This window comes from Monomorium pharaonis, chromosome 9 (assembly GCF_013373865.1).
Source record: "Monomorium pharaonis isolate MP-MQ-018 chromosome 9, ASM1337386v2, whole genome shotgun sequence".
Lineage (NCBI taxonomy): Eukaryota > Metazoa > Arthropoda > Insecta > Hymenoptera > Formicidae > Monomorium > Monomorium pharaonis.
In genome coordinates, this window is record NC_050475.1 from 1,541,402 (window position 1) to 1,557,508 (window position 16,107).

Here is a 16,107-nt window from a genome sequence, read left to right on the forward strand (position 1 = left end):
TTCGATTTTAATTTTTCGCGGTCAAAGTGTAGATTTCTATTGGAGCGAGGACTTTGAGTCTGCCCTCTCCATGGTCTCCATTGCCGTTACACCGTTCGCGTCTTCGCGAGATGGCGGGTCCGGCGCGGCGCGAGCCGCATTTCGCTGCGGATGGTTCGATAAAAATCAGTCTTCGCTCGGTGGTTGGCTTCGTTTGATCGAGGTTTGTTTCGCAATCGTGTTTCTTTTTTTCCCCTTTCTTCGACAAGTCTGTGACACCGCGGTGGACGGCGGCTCTTTTGCGTGGCGATCCTCCACGATCCGCGAATTCCTCGGCGCGGATCACGATTCTCCGGAGTTCGGCGTGTGACGGTGAGTAACGGCCGAAATTCTCGGACGGAGTGAAGTACACCCGCGGGTAAACGGTGTTCGAGTCTCCCTCTTTCCCACGAGAGACGCGAATCAGCTGGTCCTGTCGCCGCGGTACGGCAAGCCGGAAGCAATTTCTCGCGCGGTGTCCTTGCACCTTGCGATCCGGTCTCGTTGCGGGATCTGGACCGTCGAGCCGGTCGAGCCAAGGTTAGGTCGCGGATGACGCTCATTCGCATCGCGTCGCGTCGTTCTCCTCCATCCCTCTCGTTCGATTAAGCTACCCCAAGTCAATCTGGAGCGGCGTGCCGATGATTGCGACAAATCGCGTTTTCGTCTCGCAGATGAAATAAATAAAACTATTCGCGAGAGAATTTCGTGAAATCCACGCGCATTTTTTCGTTTTTCTCGCTACGACGGCAAAGGGGAGCAGATATAGAGACCGCAGGATTCTGGATTTTATCGGGCGTGACATCGGCGGCCAGCAGCAACAGCACTCTTTCGCCCGGTGGCTGTCAAAATCGTGTTTTTTTTAAATTTTTTTTTATTTTTTTTTTATTTTTAACAACGCTTGTCGTCGCAGGGCGAACGACAGAAAGCAGAGCGGAAGGACGCCGTCTGTTCCTTCAACCGCATAAGAAACCTCCGAGTGAATGATTCGCGCGCGGTGTAAAAGCGGGACACAGCAGGTGCTGTTGTTTCAGTCAGGAATTCGTTTTCCTTTTCGCGCTCTCCCCCCGGGGACTCGACTGGCACGAATTCGCGCCGCTCGTAATCCCTCTTCGGTCCTAGCAGGTGCCTTCGAGGCACTTCGAGGCACCCGCCGACCCAAGCGCGGGCACCCCCCGGTGCGGGCTTTGCGGTCGTTCGATTCGGTTTGCCGCTGTGAAGATTACATTTTCACGCGCCTCCACTCTGCACTCTCTCGCGGCTGGAAAAGCTTCCCGAGCGGGCAGTGTTTTTCCCTATACGCCTTGCGATGACCGGAGAACCTATCCCACTCGTAAAACATTAATTTGTCCGTGTGAACGTGATTTATCTGGCACTTTCTCGCGATGTGAAAATTAAATTCTCGGCTATTGGGAAAATTTATCAGTTTTGACAGTTTTTGTTTCCGATATTTTTTTACACTTTTACGTGACATATCGGGTAAGTGTCTCTCTTTGCCGCGTATTTTACAGGTCTCGGGGGGGAGGGGGGAACTGAAGTTATTACATTATTAAGGGAAAACTAAAAGGTAAAGCTATACATACATGGCGAATAATTTATTATGTGTCATTCTCGCCGCTGACATAACGTAAACAATACTGCATCGCGAGAGAGCTGAGCCTCAAGCGTATTGTATATGCATGCGTAGAGTCCCAGGGACCATCCCCCCCCCTTCACCCCTTCTCTCGTTTTGGAGGGGTGCTCCGGAATTGATTTCCGCCTGGCAGAACAATCACAGAACTTATTCTCGATTATCTAGTTAACAGCAACGACGAGACGAGTGAGTATTAGCGCGCGAGTCAGCTTACCCGTCGATCGTCCAATAAAGAGAGAAAGAGAAGGAAGGAGGGAGAGAAAGAGAGAGAGAGAGAAAGAGGAAAAGAGTCCAGTCGTGATGCAAGGGCGTTGTCCTCTCTCTCGCTCACTCGTCATATCCCGGTTGCACCACGTCCTTCACCTCGTCCTCGAAAGGGGAACGAGAGGAAGAAGAGAAACAACAACCCGAGTCGAAGGCGTGCATGGCGGCCCGGCTGATCGATCTCCCGTTTTTCTTTCTCTCCCTCCCTCTCTCTCTCTCTCTCTTTCTCTCGTCCACGCGTCGCGGCATAGGCTGTTCGTTCCGCGTGCGAGGAGAGAAAAAAAACCCCGCACGGATGAAACTCCGAGGAGTTTCGAGAGAATCGCCGTTACGAGTCTCGAGGGAATCGTCAGAAGAAGTAGTTCATCGTAGCGGTGCGGCGTTGTGGGAGAATGGAGATGCTTAATGTCTAACGTTAAAATCTCGCAGGCTGATCTCTAAATCACATGCGAGCGAACGGAGTAGCGCGTATATTGAATTTTATCGTTAGACCGTCGGCATTGCGCGGTCCGTTTCTAACTGTGTATCGAAAATTAATTTCAGATAATCATCGCCGTCACGCATACGTGATATCGGTCTGTCCGTCACGGGAATCGGAGCGTCACATGATGCACGCCGCCGCGTGGTAACAAACGCGCGCGCGAGAGGAGAAACCGATGGGAAAATCTGGAGTCGCTGGAGGAGGAAGCCCGAGTTCGCGGACGCACACGTGACCATTTATCCGAATATCGTCCTTTTCTCATTACCGCTTCTTCTCTCGTTGTTGGCTGCGAAACAAGCCGGAGAAGCCGCAGCGATGACGCGACGGAATTCGTCGGTACACGCAACAATATACTCGCGCGCATTCGTGGAATATTTGGCAGTCGGTCACGCGTTGACCTCAAATCGAAGAGCTCGTTTTCAAAACTATGAGTCTATGAGAATTCGCACTTTTAAGAAATTAGCGAATAAAGGTCTACACATTGAAAAAGATTTATTCTGCTGTTAAGAAAAGCAATTACTCAGTATTACTTTTTCCTTATAATAAGTAATAATAAGTAATTTTAAAAAATAGAAAGACTTTAATAAAAATTATTTTCTTTATATTAGTCTTAAAATATACTTGGCCCAAATTTTAGAAAAACTCATCATATATACTTGAGAAAAGAATTTATACACTTTTTCTCAAAGAATATTATAAAATTGAATTTAACAAAAGCCAAAATGATAAGTAAATTGAACTTTTATTTTGATTTAATATTCTTATAATAAATGGTACTTATTTAACTTAAGTACACATTTGTCTGTGTGTATACAGAAGTTTATTTTAAATAAATCTTGTTTTAAATAAAAATAATGAGTGTACTTTGAGACTGTTCATCAAGGATATATTCTTTGCAGAGATAACCGTCATTTAAAAGAGGAAAATTTAAAAAAATTAGAAACTGCTTTTCTTTCCTAGCATGGGAATAAACTATCTGTGTGTGTGCTCTTTCAAGTTTTAGCTTTGTGCGTCGCGCAGAGAAAATTTCAGCGTAGGAAAACTTTTCACGGCGTAGTTAATTTCCGTAATTATAAAGCAAGAAATACACATTTAAGAAGAGTGTTTAGTTTGAAGATGACTCTTCTAGGCGCCGCGCCGAGGCGGAAGACGAGTGTCTGGCACGACGCGCGCACAAGTACCTCGCGTTTCACATCCTTCTCCCTTTCTGCCATTCTAATATTTTCTTTTTTCCTCTGCAAGCCGATGCGTGCCACGTGTGTTGCTAATCATGGGCGACACGTGTACGCATATCATCGGATCTTTCTCTTCGGCAGAGAAAGATCCGACGATGTGTGTACATTCGATTTTCTTTTTTCGAGCGGATTAACGATTTTTTTCCGTGATCGCTACAATTACTATTATTACTATTCTAGGAAATGCGAGAAGGCGGACGCTAATAAGTTTTTGGATTGAGACAGCGTGAAACGCTTTCTACGTGCTCGCCGATCGCGATCATCTGGCTTTCGACGATTAGGAGAGGAGATCGTTGTACGTACTCGTGCTCGACAAGCAGAAGGACCGTATACTCGAAATACTGTTTTATCACAAACGGCTTATCCTGCACTTGGAACGGAAACACGAATGCAGGCTGCAAGAAACAGCTTTATGAAGGGATTATTTCGAGCGTTGAAGAGCCGCCGTTTGAGTTTATCTCTCCTCTCTTTCTCTCTCCCTCCCTCTTCTGCGTAATTTTGCTGAAATAACACAACGATTAAAGGATAATGTGACTTGAAATACACCACGGCATTAATTAGAATTAAAAACCTCGTGGATCGATGTTTGCAGTTTTTAAAAAGTGTAAAAGCGCGAAGTATCGAGCATCGATTGAAATGTTTAATAGTACAAATGCGGTTAATTGACGGCCTCCGATTGCTCCATTGTCACCTCACGTAGCAGCGAAATTATGTTTTGAAAATTGTACACGATACGAGATGGCGAGAGAGAGATAAGATGCTGCAGGTGTATGTATGTACGTATATCGCGTTGCGAATGGTACTACGAAGGGCGTGGACGCGAGAACTGAGGAGGTGGGGGGAGGAGGGGGAGGAGGATGATGATGCAGCCGAGTGTCGTGCACATTGAAAGGGCAGACTGGCTGGATTCGAGTGTCGCTATCTCTCCAATGTTACCGGATCTCGTTCGTTAGACTATGAGCGAGCATGAGCGCCGGCTCCCGGAGCTTTCTTCAGTGGGAGGGCAAGAAAAATACAAAAAAATGAGGGACACGTGAGAGATATGCCGCGTGGAATTTTATTTCTTTATTTCTTGGAGGGGAGAGGGGAGGGAAGATCGCATTTATATTTCAACATGAAGAAAATTTTATAGTAAAAATTATTATGGTAAGCGTGGACCAAGGCAGAAATTATTAAAATTTTTACAACGTTTTTCTTCAAACGTTTTTCATTGGTATTTACATGATTTGTGATATAATTCTCTGAAATTTCTTCTCATGGTCCGTGGCTACTATCGTACATAATAATTTTTGCTACAAAGTTTTCTCCGTGTATTATTCTTCAAATCTCCGCATTATCGATCATGTTTCTCTCTTCTATCATTGTTTGATTGCGTTTATTTATTTATTTTGTTCTTTGTTTTTAAAGTAGCGTATTTGATAACGTGTTTGATAAACATCACAGTGCGCGTTGTACGTGCTGCACGCTTTGTAGTACATAATTGTAACCAGATAATCAGATAGCGGATCGGGTAAATACGGTCGATGGATATCGATTCGCGATTCCGAGATTTGCAGCCGTTTTCAAGAATTTTGTATTATGCAACTTCTCGCGAAGTTTTCCTTCGCAGTCGGACGCAATCTCCACTCGCGAACTTATTTATTCGCAACCCGACCTGAAGGATCAAGCCTCGTGAATCACCCCAATCAGCCGCGCGATGAATCACATTGTACATCGCATTTATCTCACGCTACTACTACTCGCGTACGTTGCGTTCGCGCGAGGTGCCAGCCAATATTTGTATACACATTTTTTTGCTGTAATTTTCCTCGCGCGAGATCTTTTACTTGCCGACGCCTCTGGCGCGGGACGAAGTTTTGGATTTCTGTGTTACACGGATAAGATTCTCGAATCGTCTTTGTTTCCTCGCATCCTGCGCCTCGCGAGAACCTGATCGTTCCGGCCTACGATCCGCTCCGGAGCGCGGAATAGAAACCCCGCGCGCTTCCTCTCTCTCTCTCTCTCTCTCTCTCTCTCTCTCTCTCTCTCTCTCTCGTGCAACCTTCTCTTTTTGCGGTTTGCGTACACGTACGAGGAGTTTGACGCGTTAGGCGGACAAGTTGAATGGGGTTGTCACGAGGATCCCGTGGTATACGATATCATCACGTTGCGAATTCACTACTGTATAAGCTCTCTTTCAATGATACTTTATGTTAGACGCCCACGCTCGAACACGTTCTTCCACTCGAGAGAGAGAGAGAGGGGGGGAGGGGGGAGAGGGAAATACGAGTAAGAGCGAAGTGCGCGGTCTTCTCGTGAAAGGAAAGAAAGAAAGAAAAGACTAATCAGATAGACTGAGATGATGTAGGCGAATAGTGTGTAAAATGGCTCGTAGCCATGGTTTTAAGTCGGTAATTATCTCGGAGCGAGTAAATGCAGATCTGTGTAAACGGAACCGTTACGACAATCATGTGCGACATTCGTCCGAGTATCCCCCGCGCTCTCTGTACGCCTCTGATCTATGAATGGGGGCCATTCATTCTTATTTACGGTCTTATCACTCCGATAACGGCCGATGCAGCAATAGCGAGCTTGTCCCCTGGCCTGCTGCCACCGCGCCTTCCGACTATTTATTCTCCTTTCATCTCTCTTTTGCAGGAACGGATCCTTTTTTACATTCCTGTCGAACAAACTATACCCACGGATACGGACGGAATACGTGCTCGGATAGAAATAGGATTGGAGCGGAGAGGATTGTTTTGCCACGTAATTGTCGGCGGGCGTTGCAACTACGCAGTCGGTTGGCTTTCAACGTGAAAAGGAACGGTGAATGGGACCGGAAATCGTGCGTGTGACTCCTGCGAAATTGCACGCGATCACGCGTGACGTGTGCGTCCGCCCGCCTCATCATCGGGACGATCGGATCGACCGCGGTAGTCCGATGGTTTCGTTTTATAAGGTTGCGAACGCCCCGAACTGGGTCAAAAGGCAGAGCTTGCGACTGCCCGCCAACCTACTTGGAACACGCCCGAATCGCGAATGTTCTTTTGCGCGTCGCGCTTCTCGCGTTCCTCGCGAGCTGGATTTTTTTTTATTTTTACGTCAAACGTTATTTTGTATTCTTGCACGCGCTCCAATATGCTGCACTTGTTTAATCAGAACGTAATCTAAAAATCTGCTAAATCTACATGTTTTCCGTCATGTAATAAAAGTACAGAGAAAAACTTTCTGCGACCGATGATTAAACAGCAGAGTTAACGTTCACGTTCTTTGTACTTGTCGATACACAGAGAAAATTCTATTGTATCAAAAATTACTTTGTACGACAGTAGCCACGGACAGTAAGAAGAAATTTCTGAGAATTGTATGAGTAGTATAAATATTATACCGTGGCGATTTGGTGAAAAACGTAGTAAAAACTTTTGCAATTCGTTCCTTGTTAGAAACTTTTATGTTACAGAATAGAATAAATACTATTCTATTCTGTCGAATTTTCCTCTTGCGGCAAAATAAGTAATTATCGTCGAAGACAAGAGGGAATAAAATTAGGCGCGTTCCATTGTTGAATGATGAAAAGAGTATGATCGCGAAACGAAAGTGCCTTATTATTTTCTACGAAATCTCAGCCGTGTACCCATCGCGACGTAATTTCCTCCGAACCGGAACGACGCGAACCGATAGCTACCTATGGCGTCTATCAGAGTTTTCACTTTTGTCACGCGAACCTCGGCAACGAAACTAGTTCAGCGCCGCGGTTTTATTTCACCTCAAAAACATATATCACTTTGACTGCCGCTTAAAACGTGCTCAAACGTTAAACGCTATTTAGAAATAATCTCGATCAAAGCGCCTGTAAGTGTATCGCACGAAAATAAATTGCGCTTGTAACAATTTTGATGAATTGCTCTCCGTCAGTGGGCACATAACTCGCGAAAATTTGTATTTTGCTCGTCTACGTTTTTGCGGGATCTACCGCACTGTGGGAGATGTATTTTCGAAAGAGTTTTCGTATCGCGTCTCGCGCGAGCGATTCACGCGGGAGTGCAATATCGTCATCTATAAAAAAGGCAGAAGAAAAACACGACGCGGCGACGTAAAGTCCGGGCGAGTGGCAAAGAGCGGACGTAATTCGTAGCATATGCGGCGGCCGGCAGCGGCGGCAAGAAGAGTGGAATGTTCAGAATCTTAAACGTTTAATAGGACATAATCGGTTAATAGGTCTCGCGCATTCAGCCAAAGCCGGTCACTCGCGCAACGAATGATAACGCGCGTCGTCCCGTGCTTCTCACGCGCTCTGGATATTTTTTTCGTCTCTCTATGATTCGAAATTCTATTTTCTTTCGAGAACCTTCTCTTCTCTCCTTTTCTCTTTCTCGCTGCATCGAGAGAATCACCCGATTATTCTGTACTCTCTTGTGTTTATACGTGGATATATTTACACGTCTTCTACATCATTTTTTTATGTCTCGATAGGAAAAGGAAAAGAACGTTAGCATATTTTTCTCGTTTGAACTTTAACTTTAATCTAAAATATCGACGTGTAATCATGCCGTGTATATTTCTTAAGAGGAACGATCTATACTCTACTCGATCTCTCTCGTGTTTGATTTGCAGCGTGGAATGATAAATGGTAGCCACCAGCAGCATGGTATATGAGGAGATAGTCGGTATACGGGGCAGCTGACCCCAGCCACCGCGCACGCTTTTCACGCGCGAGATGCCCCACAATCTAAACTCAGCTTCCGCCAACTCCGCCAACACGGGACCGAATCATCAAGCCTATCCCCAGCAGCCGTATCATCGGGAGAATGCGAATGCAGATGGACTCCAGCCCGAGGTAATGTAAAGTTGATCGATCGATCTACCCGTCGAATGTTCTTGATGTAGCGAACTGGTAATGGAACACATTTCCCACATGTTTTACGAGTCTGCTTTATCGAACTGTAGCTTTTTTATTAAAAAATGAAGTTATAGATAAAATTTGTAAAACAAAATTAAAATATAAAATAAAATCTAAGATTTAAAAAATGATCGATTTCTTGACCCATGAAAATCGTGTAATTAGAAAGAACCGGTGGAATTCGACACATCGCATCTGCGAGGTGCACCAGCGGAAGTCGAGGCGTTGGTACACAACATCAAGGAGGTTGCCCAGCAATTCCTCTATCATTGGCGAACGTTCCCCATCGTCCTGCCTCCGCCGTTGTCCTCGTCCACGGAGGGCGAAGATACGTTGGCGCGAAAGAAATATCACCTGAGGGATCTCTTCGTAGCACCCAGCTTCGACGAGCTGGACGCTGTGGCAGTGGATAGCAAGGGCGAACCCAGAAGACTGACCAACAAGCAACTGGAAAGCATCAGGGAACGAGGGTAAGTGTTCCTTGTGCGGACGTGGCGAATATCTTGACAATTTCCTCTTTATTCGTTTGACGATCGTGATAGCTAGTGCCACTTTGTGTATATGTAGCTGTAGTAGTTAAGTGGTAGGAAAAAAAGGATAGAACAAAAAGAGTAATGTAACGTAGCCGTAATGGATGAATATACATGTACACCCGCGTCGAATCTGTTAAAGCTCGAAAAGCGACGATGTCGCGAATCTCGAAGCGAGAAAAATGCAAATTTGCGTTATCGATGTGTTAGATACGCGCGGAGTATCTCTACGCGGAGTAAATAAAGCATTTTCTTGCTTCAAATGTATCTCTGATGTGCTCTAACGATTTCTGTAAAGCTTACACAAGGATAAATATGGAAAGCCGAAGAAGCTGAATGCCACTCAGTTGGAGAGCATTCGAAGATGCGGGTACGTGTGACACACTTAAGCGACAGCGCTTAAAAGAGTAAAGACAATGTGTTAAACGTTTATGCAAATAAGCTGCTATGTAAACGTGTACAGCGACCTCGGGATTGATACTAACCCGGCATACTGACTTTCCTCGCGCGAGAACGATGTCGCGTTCACAGCATGATCTTTCATTCGCACCGCTATTAACTTATCTTAACCGCCCGATGAATCATTCGCGGAGCGTCGATCAGATAAACGTATATTATCGTACAACTTTTTTGCGCCACTGGAATTGGAGATGGGTGTAACATTTTTTGTGTGTATTCATTGTCGCACTCGGTTTGTACAAACCGCGTATTCCTAGCTATTGTCTATTTTTAGTTTTTTAAATTTGGCTTGTACATAATTGCTGTAAAAAAAACCACGGGTTATAGTTAGTCGCGAGTCACACTATCACTATAGGGGTAGTCGGGGGTAAAACGTAGTTCAGCACGGATTAGCAATTAGTTATCGAAATGAATATTTCTGAAATTAGAATACAAGTTGAATGTTATACGTCGCTGTGTAAATCGTTTTCTAACGGAAGGGGAAGAACGCTTGTCTTTATTTATTACAATTCTTACCACACATCCCGAACTGTTTTTTTTTCTGTAGGACACGGCGCTTTGTATGATTTTGGCAGTCGCAAAATCGCACGAGAGAGATTTTACCATGCGGCGTTGACCGACGATTCTTCTTGCAGAGAGTTCGAAGTGGACTCGATCAACTTTGCCGGGCAGACTCACCGATGGCGATTGAGCGGTCTCCTGCAGCGTGGTCGAGACAGGCGGCGGGACGCGTTGCTCACAGACCTCGCCCTGGCGACTAGGTTTCTCGTTGTAACGGCAAAGGCTAGATTAGTTTCCCATTGCTTCAGTGTCTCGCAATCCCTTAAAGCATTTTTAACGGGGCTGTTGCGACTTCTCGGTGAGCAGTTTGCGTCCTTCGCGTGCTTACATGTGACGTCTATCGCACATCCGCATTATATCGACACCGCATTATATCGATATGTACTATATATGCATATACGTTACTTATTACATTTATATCCATCTTGCAGATATTATAATCGGCATACCATCGCTTCAGGCACACAATCTAGATGCTAAAATTAGGGAGGAACGTTGCCGTTATCTAGTGGCGGAATTAGTTTGTAAGGTAAAACATTTTTATTATTTCCTATACAATTTTTCTATTGCATAAATCTAAGCCGGTATTTTTACTCTAATACATCACCATAGCCGGAATATGAGGATTCTCTGGAGCTTCTCTGTGGATTTATACGAAAGCAGCTTCGTCGTGCGACCACGGAAAAATTCGAGGTTGAAAGAGAATCGTCTCAGCTGTTGCCCGTTTCAGTTCCTTTCGTATTTGGGACACCTGGCGGGGCAGCGGTTGATCTCAGATTGTTCAGCAGAGATATAATCAGGAAAGCTCTGCCGATACTCGTTGCGATTCTGGAGAGAGAGACAAGAGGCTGGTTTCTTCACTTTAGAGAAAGACTGATATCCGAATTGAGAGCACAAAAGAAGCCAGATGAAGAAATAGAACGAGTAAGAGAAGCACTTTTAATTTAAAAATTGGCACACACAACTACTACGCTTGACACACACACACACACACACACACACACACACACACACACACACACACAGACATAAATGTATATGTGCAGAATAAAAATTCAAATGTATTTATTGTGTTAACTGATATTTTTAGGAAGTTAACGAAGCGGTGATGCGCGAATATTTGCAAAGAGTATATTCGAATATCCTGTCGCATCCTGATATACTCACGCTAGGTGAGGGTATCCCTCAGCTGCTAGTTCAACAGGCGCAGTCAGTTGTGCTGATGCACCGAGCGGTAGAGAACGTGCAACGAAAGCTCTTGCAAACCAAAGAATCTCTCAGATGTCGCATCGAAAGCGAACATCCGATCCTCTCGCGGATACAACCGTGGATGCGGGATCGCATGCGCGAGGCTGAAGAAAATTTCATCGAAGAGTGCGAATGGAGTGCGCATGAAGAAGCTTATGCTCTCTGCAGTCATCAAAATCTCACTCAGACCGTTTACTTTCTCAATCGTGATTTGACTTTTATGAAAGAGGTATCTATCATCCGATCTTACGGAATTCTGTCATCTTGGAATTTGTTAGAAACCTGGATTCGTCTGTTTTATAGAGAGAACCAGTTCTCCTGAAAGAACTGCGGAAGGTAAAAACCCCGACGAGGACTTTTCAATGGCCGACACAAATCTGGTTACCAAAGAATTGGATAATAAGACGCAATTTTCAAGGTCAGTCCGAAATCATTCCAACAGTACTGAGCAATACTCCGACTTCTATTACTACGCCTCGCGCTGATCCCAGCCAGCCCGTATTTTTGGTTGAAAGAGAGATCGTACACACAACTACGACGAGGTAACTTAATCGATCAAGCTGTCGTTTGATTCTCACGTTGGTATTCTAACGATTTTACGATATAATTAGGTGGCCGATGTGGCGTTGGATAAATTACATTGCTAGAACATGGTGTTGGACCTGGAATGCAATGTTTCTGTTGGGCGTAGCTGTACCGTGGTGTAGTCCAGTGTCTTTTCGCGCTTTACTGCTAGTGCAACCATTTACTCCCGATCTGGAATTGAGTCAACTAAATGGAACATTGTTCCCAAGAAAGTCGTCGCAAATGCCTACTCTCTGTTCCAGACTAATAGCACTATGGAGGCACATCAGTAAAAGTCGAACACACTTTGAAACTGAACCAGATACAGGTAAAGGACTCTCTTTCTTTTCTTCTCTATCATGTTAGTACTTTGGCAATAACAAAAATATAATTACCAGAATATCAGTTTGGATAGTAACACAAAATATCAATATGTGCTAACAGTACTAATATATTTTTAGGATTTATTGGCAAAGGTATGACAAGACATCTAAATAGGCTATGGAACTACGGTGCAAAAGGTCTGTTAGGGACACTGATCATTCTGTTCGTATTTCCTGTGGTGTGCGTTCTAGCGAGCGTTAGTTCGTTGATTATCGCTCTCACTGCGGTCTTATGGTTAGTTTCACGTACGATAAATTTGTCATTTTCTTAAATCGTGATTGAATTTAATTTATCGGCCGTTCCAGGATGCCTCTGGTTACTTTGACGTTGCATGCGTTCATGGCGCTCATAATGGATCTGGATAGTCCTGAGCAGAGCCGCAATCGATATTTTGTGGTTATGGAAGCATTAATTTGGAATATTGGTATTCAAGGCTGCTTGCAACCGATAGCGGCACTGTTTGTAGCCCTTGTCTTATGCCCAATCATCTCATTCGTGATACTTACAAGTATAATAAAATAATGAATTTTGTTCAGAAAAACAATGCTTACGAGAACGTACACTTGAAATAATTTTATTTTGCAGTTGCTGTGATACGTTACTGGGTCAGAGTATTCTGGGATACGGCTATGTTTCACTTAGTAATAAAAAATAGAGGTCGGATACCAGCAAGCGACAGCTTTGTCGTAAAGAGAATAGCCGGGCCGGGACTAGCTTCAGATTATTATTATCAAGTGAGTATTGCACTCTCTTCTTAGTGGATGTCATAATATCCGAGGAACAAAAAATCTAAGAAACAAATTATCTTTGTCAGGTAAGAGCGGAGCAAGCATTAGCCGCGTTTGAAGCGAAATTAGAGTTGGACGAATTGCTGGCTTTTCAGCAAGAGACGGAGAGACTAATCACACAACCGCAGAGGGATTTTACTCAGTTTGTCGAAGCCTGTTTCGGCCCATTCGCCGCTAGTCTTGCCAAGACAAAAGATCCGTACAAATCGCTCGAGAAAGAAGCCAAAGATCTAATTGCCGTATTGCATGAGAAGCTAGATCGGCGAAGAAAAAATTTACAAACGGGTCTCGGCGTCGCGGTGAGGAGCAAGATAAAATTAACCACTTTCGATTTAAAGGTAATTATTTTTTAATTTTATATATTCAATAATTTTTTGTTTTATTAATACTTTATTATAGTATAAATTCATACGCGCGTATATAGTCCGGTTATGAGAGTTAAAATAATATTGCAGGTAGTCATACAACAAGGTGCGCTGATGCTGGAACGTCTCTATCCCACTCACGTTTTTGCGAGATTGCCTGGAAACGAGGAGGACTTTTGGGAGAACAAAGGTTTAGGAGTATGCGATTGGGCGGGCCTGGCAGGGCTTATGTATGCCGACATCTTCAGTCTGGATTTCCTTCAACCGCTCGACGACTCTGATACGAAATTTAGATTGGAACCGCATCCGGGAGTCGATCTGTCACGGTACACGGACATGGTACACAGTACTGAACTTGGTGGTATTAACGGACCCGATTTACTTGGCGCTGTTTATGCGCCACGTGGGAATATTCAAGTGCACAGTCCATATCTCGAAGTGTCTGCCTTTAATCCGAGAGCTAAGCAACCCAGCAACAGCAGAAAATTCGACAAGCGATGGTAGTTAGCATATTGTGTTATAATTTTGAAAAAAAAAAAACAATAAAATATAATATTTTCCACAGCGATACTAGCGGTCTGTTGACGTCGACAAAAATCCGAAGACGCACGATGACGAACGAGAACAATTCGGAGGGACGGTGGCAGCCATGGAAACGCCAGATTCATTCGTACAATGCGGAAAAACTGGTAATCCCTCTGCCGATTCCTCATCCCGCTCACATAGCCGTGACTATACACAATCGTGATTCGGAGGATCCGATACCACTCGATTCGGAACTGTGTCAAAACATTCTGCGAGCCATCGAGGAATCGCCCGGCGAGATGGCGACGGAATACGTGAGTCGGTACAGAGGTGGCGGCGGCGATTCCAGTTTCGACTCTGTCGCGTCGCAGTCATCAGTCTCGATTGACACCGGTCTCGACAAGGAGAACGAAACAACGCAGGAGACCGCCGCGGCGAACACCGAGAGAGAGGGTGAGACCTATCACTGGACCCTGTCGAATTGGGGCGGTGGCATGACGCGAAGGCGCAACAATTCCGGATCCATAAAGGTCGATTTAGCGTCACCGGAGGACGTCACCCTCGACACAGATACCACCAGAGTGATGTTCAGCACATACGGAACAACCGTATAAATTAAGTCCGCCGTTATATGCGCCGAATAAAAAAAAAGATTTTGTCGTCGCGTTTATAGATGATGTTTAAAAAAGTAAAAAGAAAAAAGAAAAGCTCCACAACTTCAGCGAATCCGATCTTAGAAAAAAACCTTTGCCATCCAAGATAACGCGATGCAATTATTAAATATTCGCATTATTCACTTTCTAGACGTAAGGCAAATCAATCAGTATACAGATTATGCGTCTACCGATTAATTCACGATCCTAATCAAAAGTGTAAGTTTAAAGGGATCGAAGACACCTTCGAGATACAAGAAATATATTTACGGATTCAATTGCCGTATGAGTACATACGTCTAATCAAGAGTAATTCCCAGTGAATTACAATTATTTGTATTGTCACGAAATTTATTCGCGCGAATCTATTATATTTAAATTTTATCTGAAGATTCGATAGGCAGATAATACTCGCCGAAGTATTCCTTCGAAATACTGAAGCTCACACATGGAACTTCGATTATCGGACGAATACCGATTTAACGAGGAATATTGCACGATCAATTGCAAGGTTCCGAGATTTCGTTATTATTGAGAGATTGCAATTTAAAATATAAAAAAATGATTTTATATATATATATATATATATATATATATATATATATAGAGAGAGAGAGAGAGAGAGAGAGAGAGAGAGAGAGAGAGAGAGAAACAGACGATATTCCAGATTTTAGCGCAGCAGACAAGATTAGATCAGATTTCTCTTTTTAACATTATGTTAAAGAAATGCGAGACATTCATATTGATATATACTGTATATAGATAGCTAATTGTATAAAAATAAACTTGTTAATGTAATATTACTCCGGATACACACTTTCCGTTATTAAATTTGCGACGAAACGGCAACAGGAGCCGCAACAAGATTATAAACATGCTTGTGACCGTTCAATTGTTTAACATTTAACATAACACATACCGCTATTATAAAGCGTGCGCTTGTTGGCGATTGTCATCCGAGTCGATCGCGGAATCGAAAAATTCCGTCGCCGAGCGTTATCGATTACATTACATTAAGTTTGACGATATACAGCGTAGATCGTGATAAAACGTGTAATCTATTCGATGCGTCCCGAGCATTCGGGAAGTCTTAACGTCCTTCCGGCGTCTTTATCTCAGTGTATATTTTATTTTACTAATAAAATCACAATAGATGTTAGCTCGGAAGATCGAAGAACGACTACGAGCGGCGGCGTGCCGTGTGACAAGAACGAGAGAAATGAGAGAATCGAATGTATCGCCGAGAAATCCTGTGCAGATACGAGATAACGAGGAGATATGGCGACGCGACGCGCTGACTAACACCAACGCTATTCAGACTCAATAAAATTTACTGTAATACAAAGTGCGTTTCCTCAGGCCTCGATTTTTCGCCTCCCGTCGACATCTTAATCAAGTGAATCGTATATCGAATCGTTCGAATGGTTCAAGGGTGTTTTCGAAATCATCAGCCGACACCGATGATGATCGATCCGTTCGATCGAATCGCGCGAGACTTGGAACGATATTTCGATTATCGT

General features: G+C 44.1%; 1 protein-coding gene and 1 long non-coding RNA gene across 5 annotated transcripts; one reads left to right on the forward strand and one right to left on the reverse strand.

Moving 5' to 3' along the window:
- Positions 1 to 140: 140 nt before the first annotated feature.
- LOC105830724 lies at positions 141 to 15,141 on the forward strand. 4 transcript variants are annotated; one of them, XM_012670242.3, is made up of 17 exons: positions 141 to 351; positions 3,812 to 3,926; positions 8,225 to 8,447; positions 8,676 to 8,980; positions 9,339 to 9,410; positions 10,135 to 10,358; positions 10,492 to 10,589; positions 10,673 to 10,984; positions 11,151 to 11,537; positions 11,612 to 11,850; positions 11,920 to 12,200; positions 12,334 to 12,490; positions 12,562 to 12,764; positions 12,842 to 12,990; positions 13,071 to 13,382; positions 13,500 to 13,909; positions 13,975 to 15,141. In XM_012670242.3, exons 3-17 carry the CDS (start codon positions 8,328 to 8,330, stop codon positions 14,546 to 14,548), a joined length of 3,843 nt encoding a protein of 1,280 aa, XP_012525696.1. In that variant the 5' UTR covers positions 141 to 351; positions 3,812 to 3,926; positions 8,225 to 8,327; the 3' UTR covers positions 14,549 to 15,141. The 4 variants fall into 4 exon arrangements, with proteins under 4 accessions (XP_012525696.1, XP_012525686.1, XP_012525730.1 ...); XM_012670232.3 differs by lacking the exon at positions 3,812 to 3,926; XM_012670276.3 differs by lacking the exons at positions 3,812 to 3,926; positions 9,339 to 9,410.
- LOC114253848 lies at positions 948 to 2,452 on the reverse strand. The gene is made up of 2 exons (XR_003625296.2): positions 1,866 to 2,452; positions 948 to 1,777 (listed from the first exon to the last, which is right to left on the reverse strand). It is a non-coding gene; the product is annotated as an uncharacterized LOC114253848 (long non-coding RNA).
- Positions 15,142 to 16,107: the final 966 nt, after the last annotated feature.

Coding starts and splice junctions, on each gene's coding strand:
- LOC105830724 (XM_012670242.3), top strand. CDS start 8,328: ATGCCCCACAATCTAAACTCAGCTTCCGCCAACTCCGCCAACACGGGA. Junction 10,359..10,491: donor GGGGCTGTTGCGACTTCTCG/GTGAGCAGTTTG, acceptor TCCATCTTGCAG/ATATTATAATCGGCATACCA. Junction 11,851..11,919: donor GTACACACAACTACGACGAG/GTAACTTAATCG, acceptor CGATATAATTAG/GTGGCCGATGTGGCGTTGGA.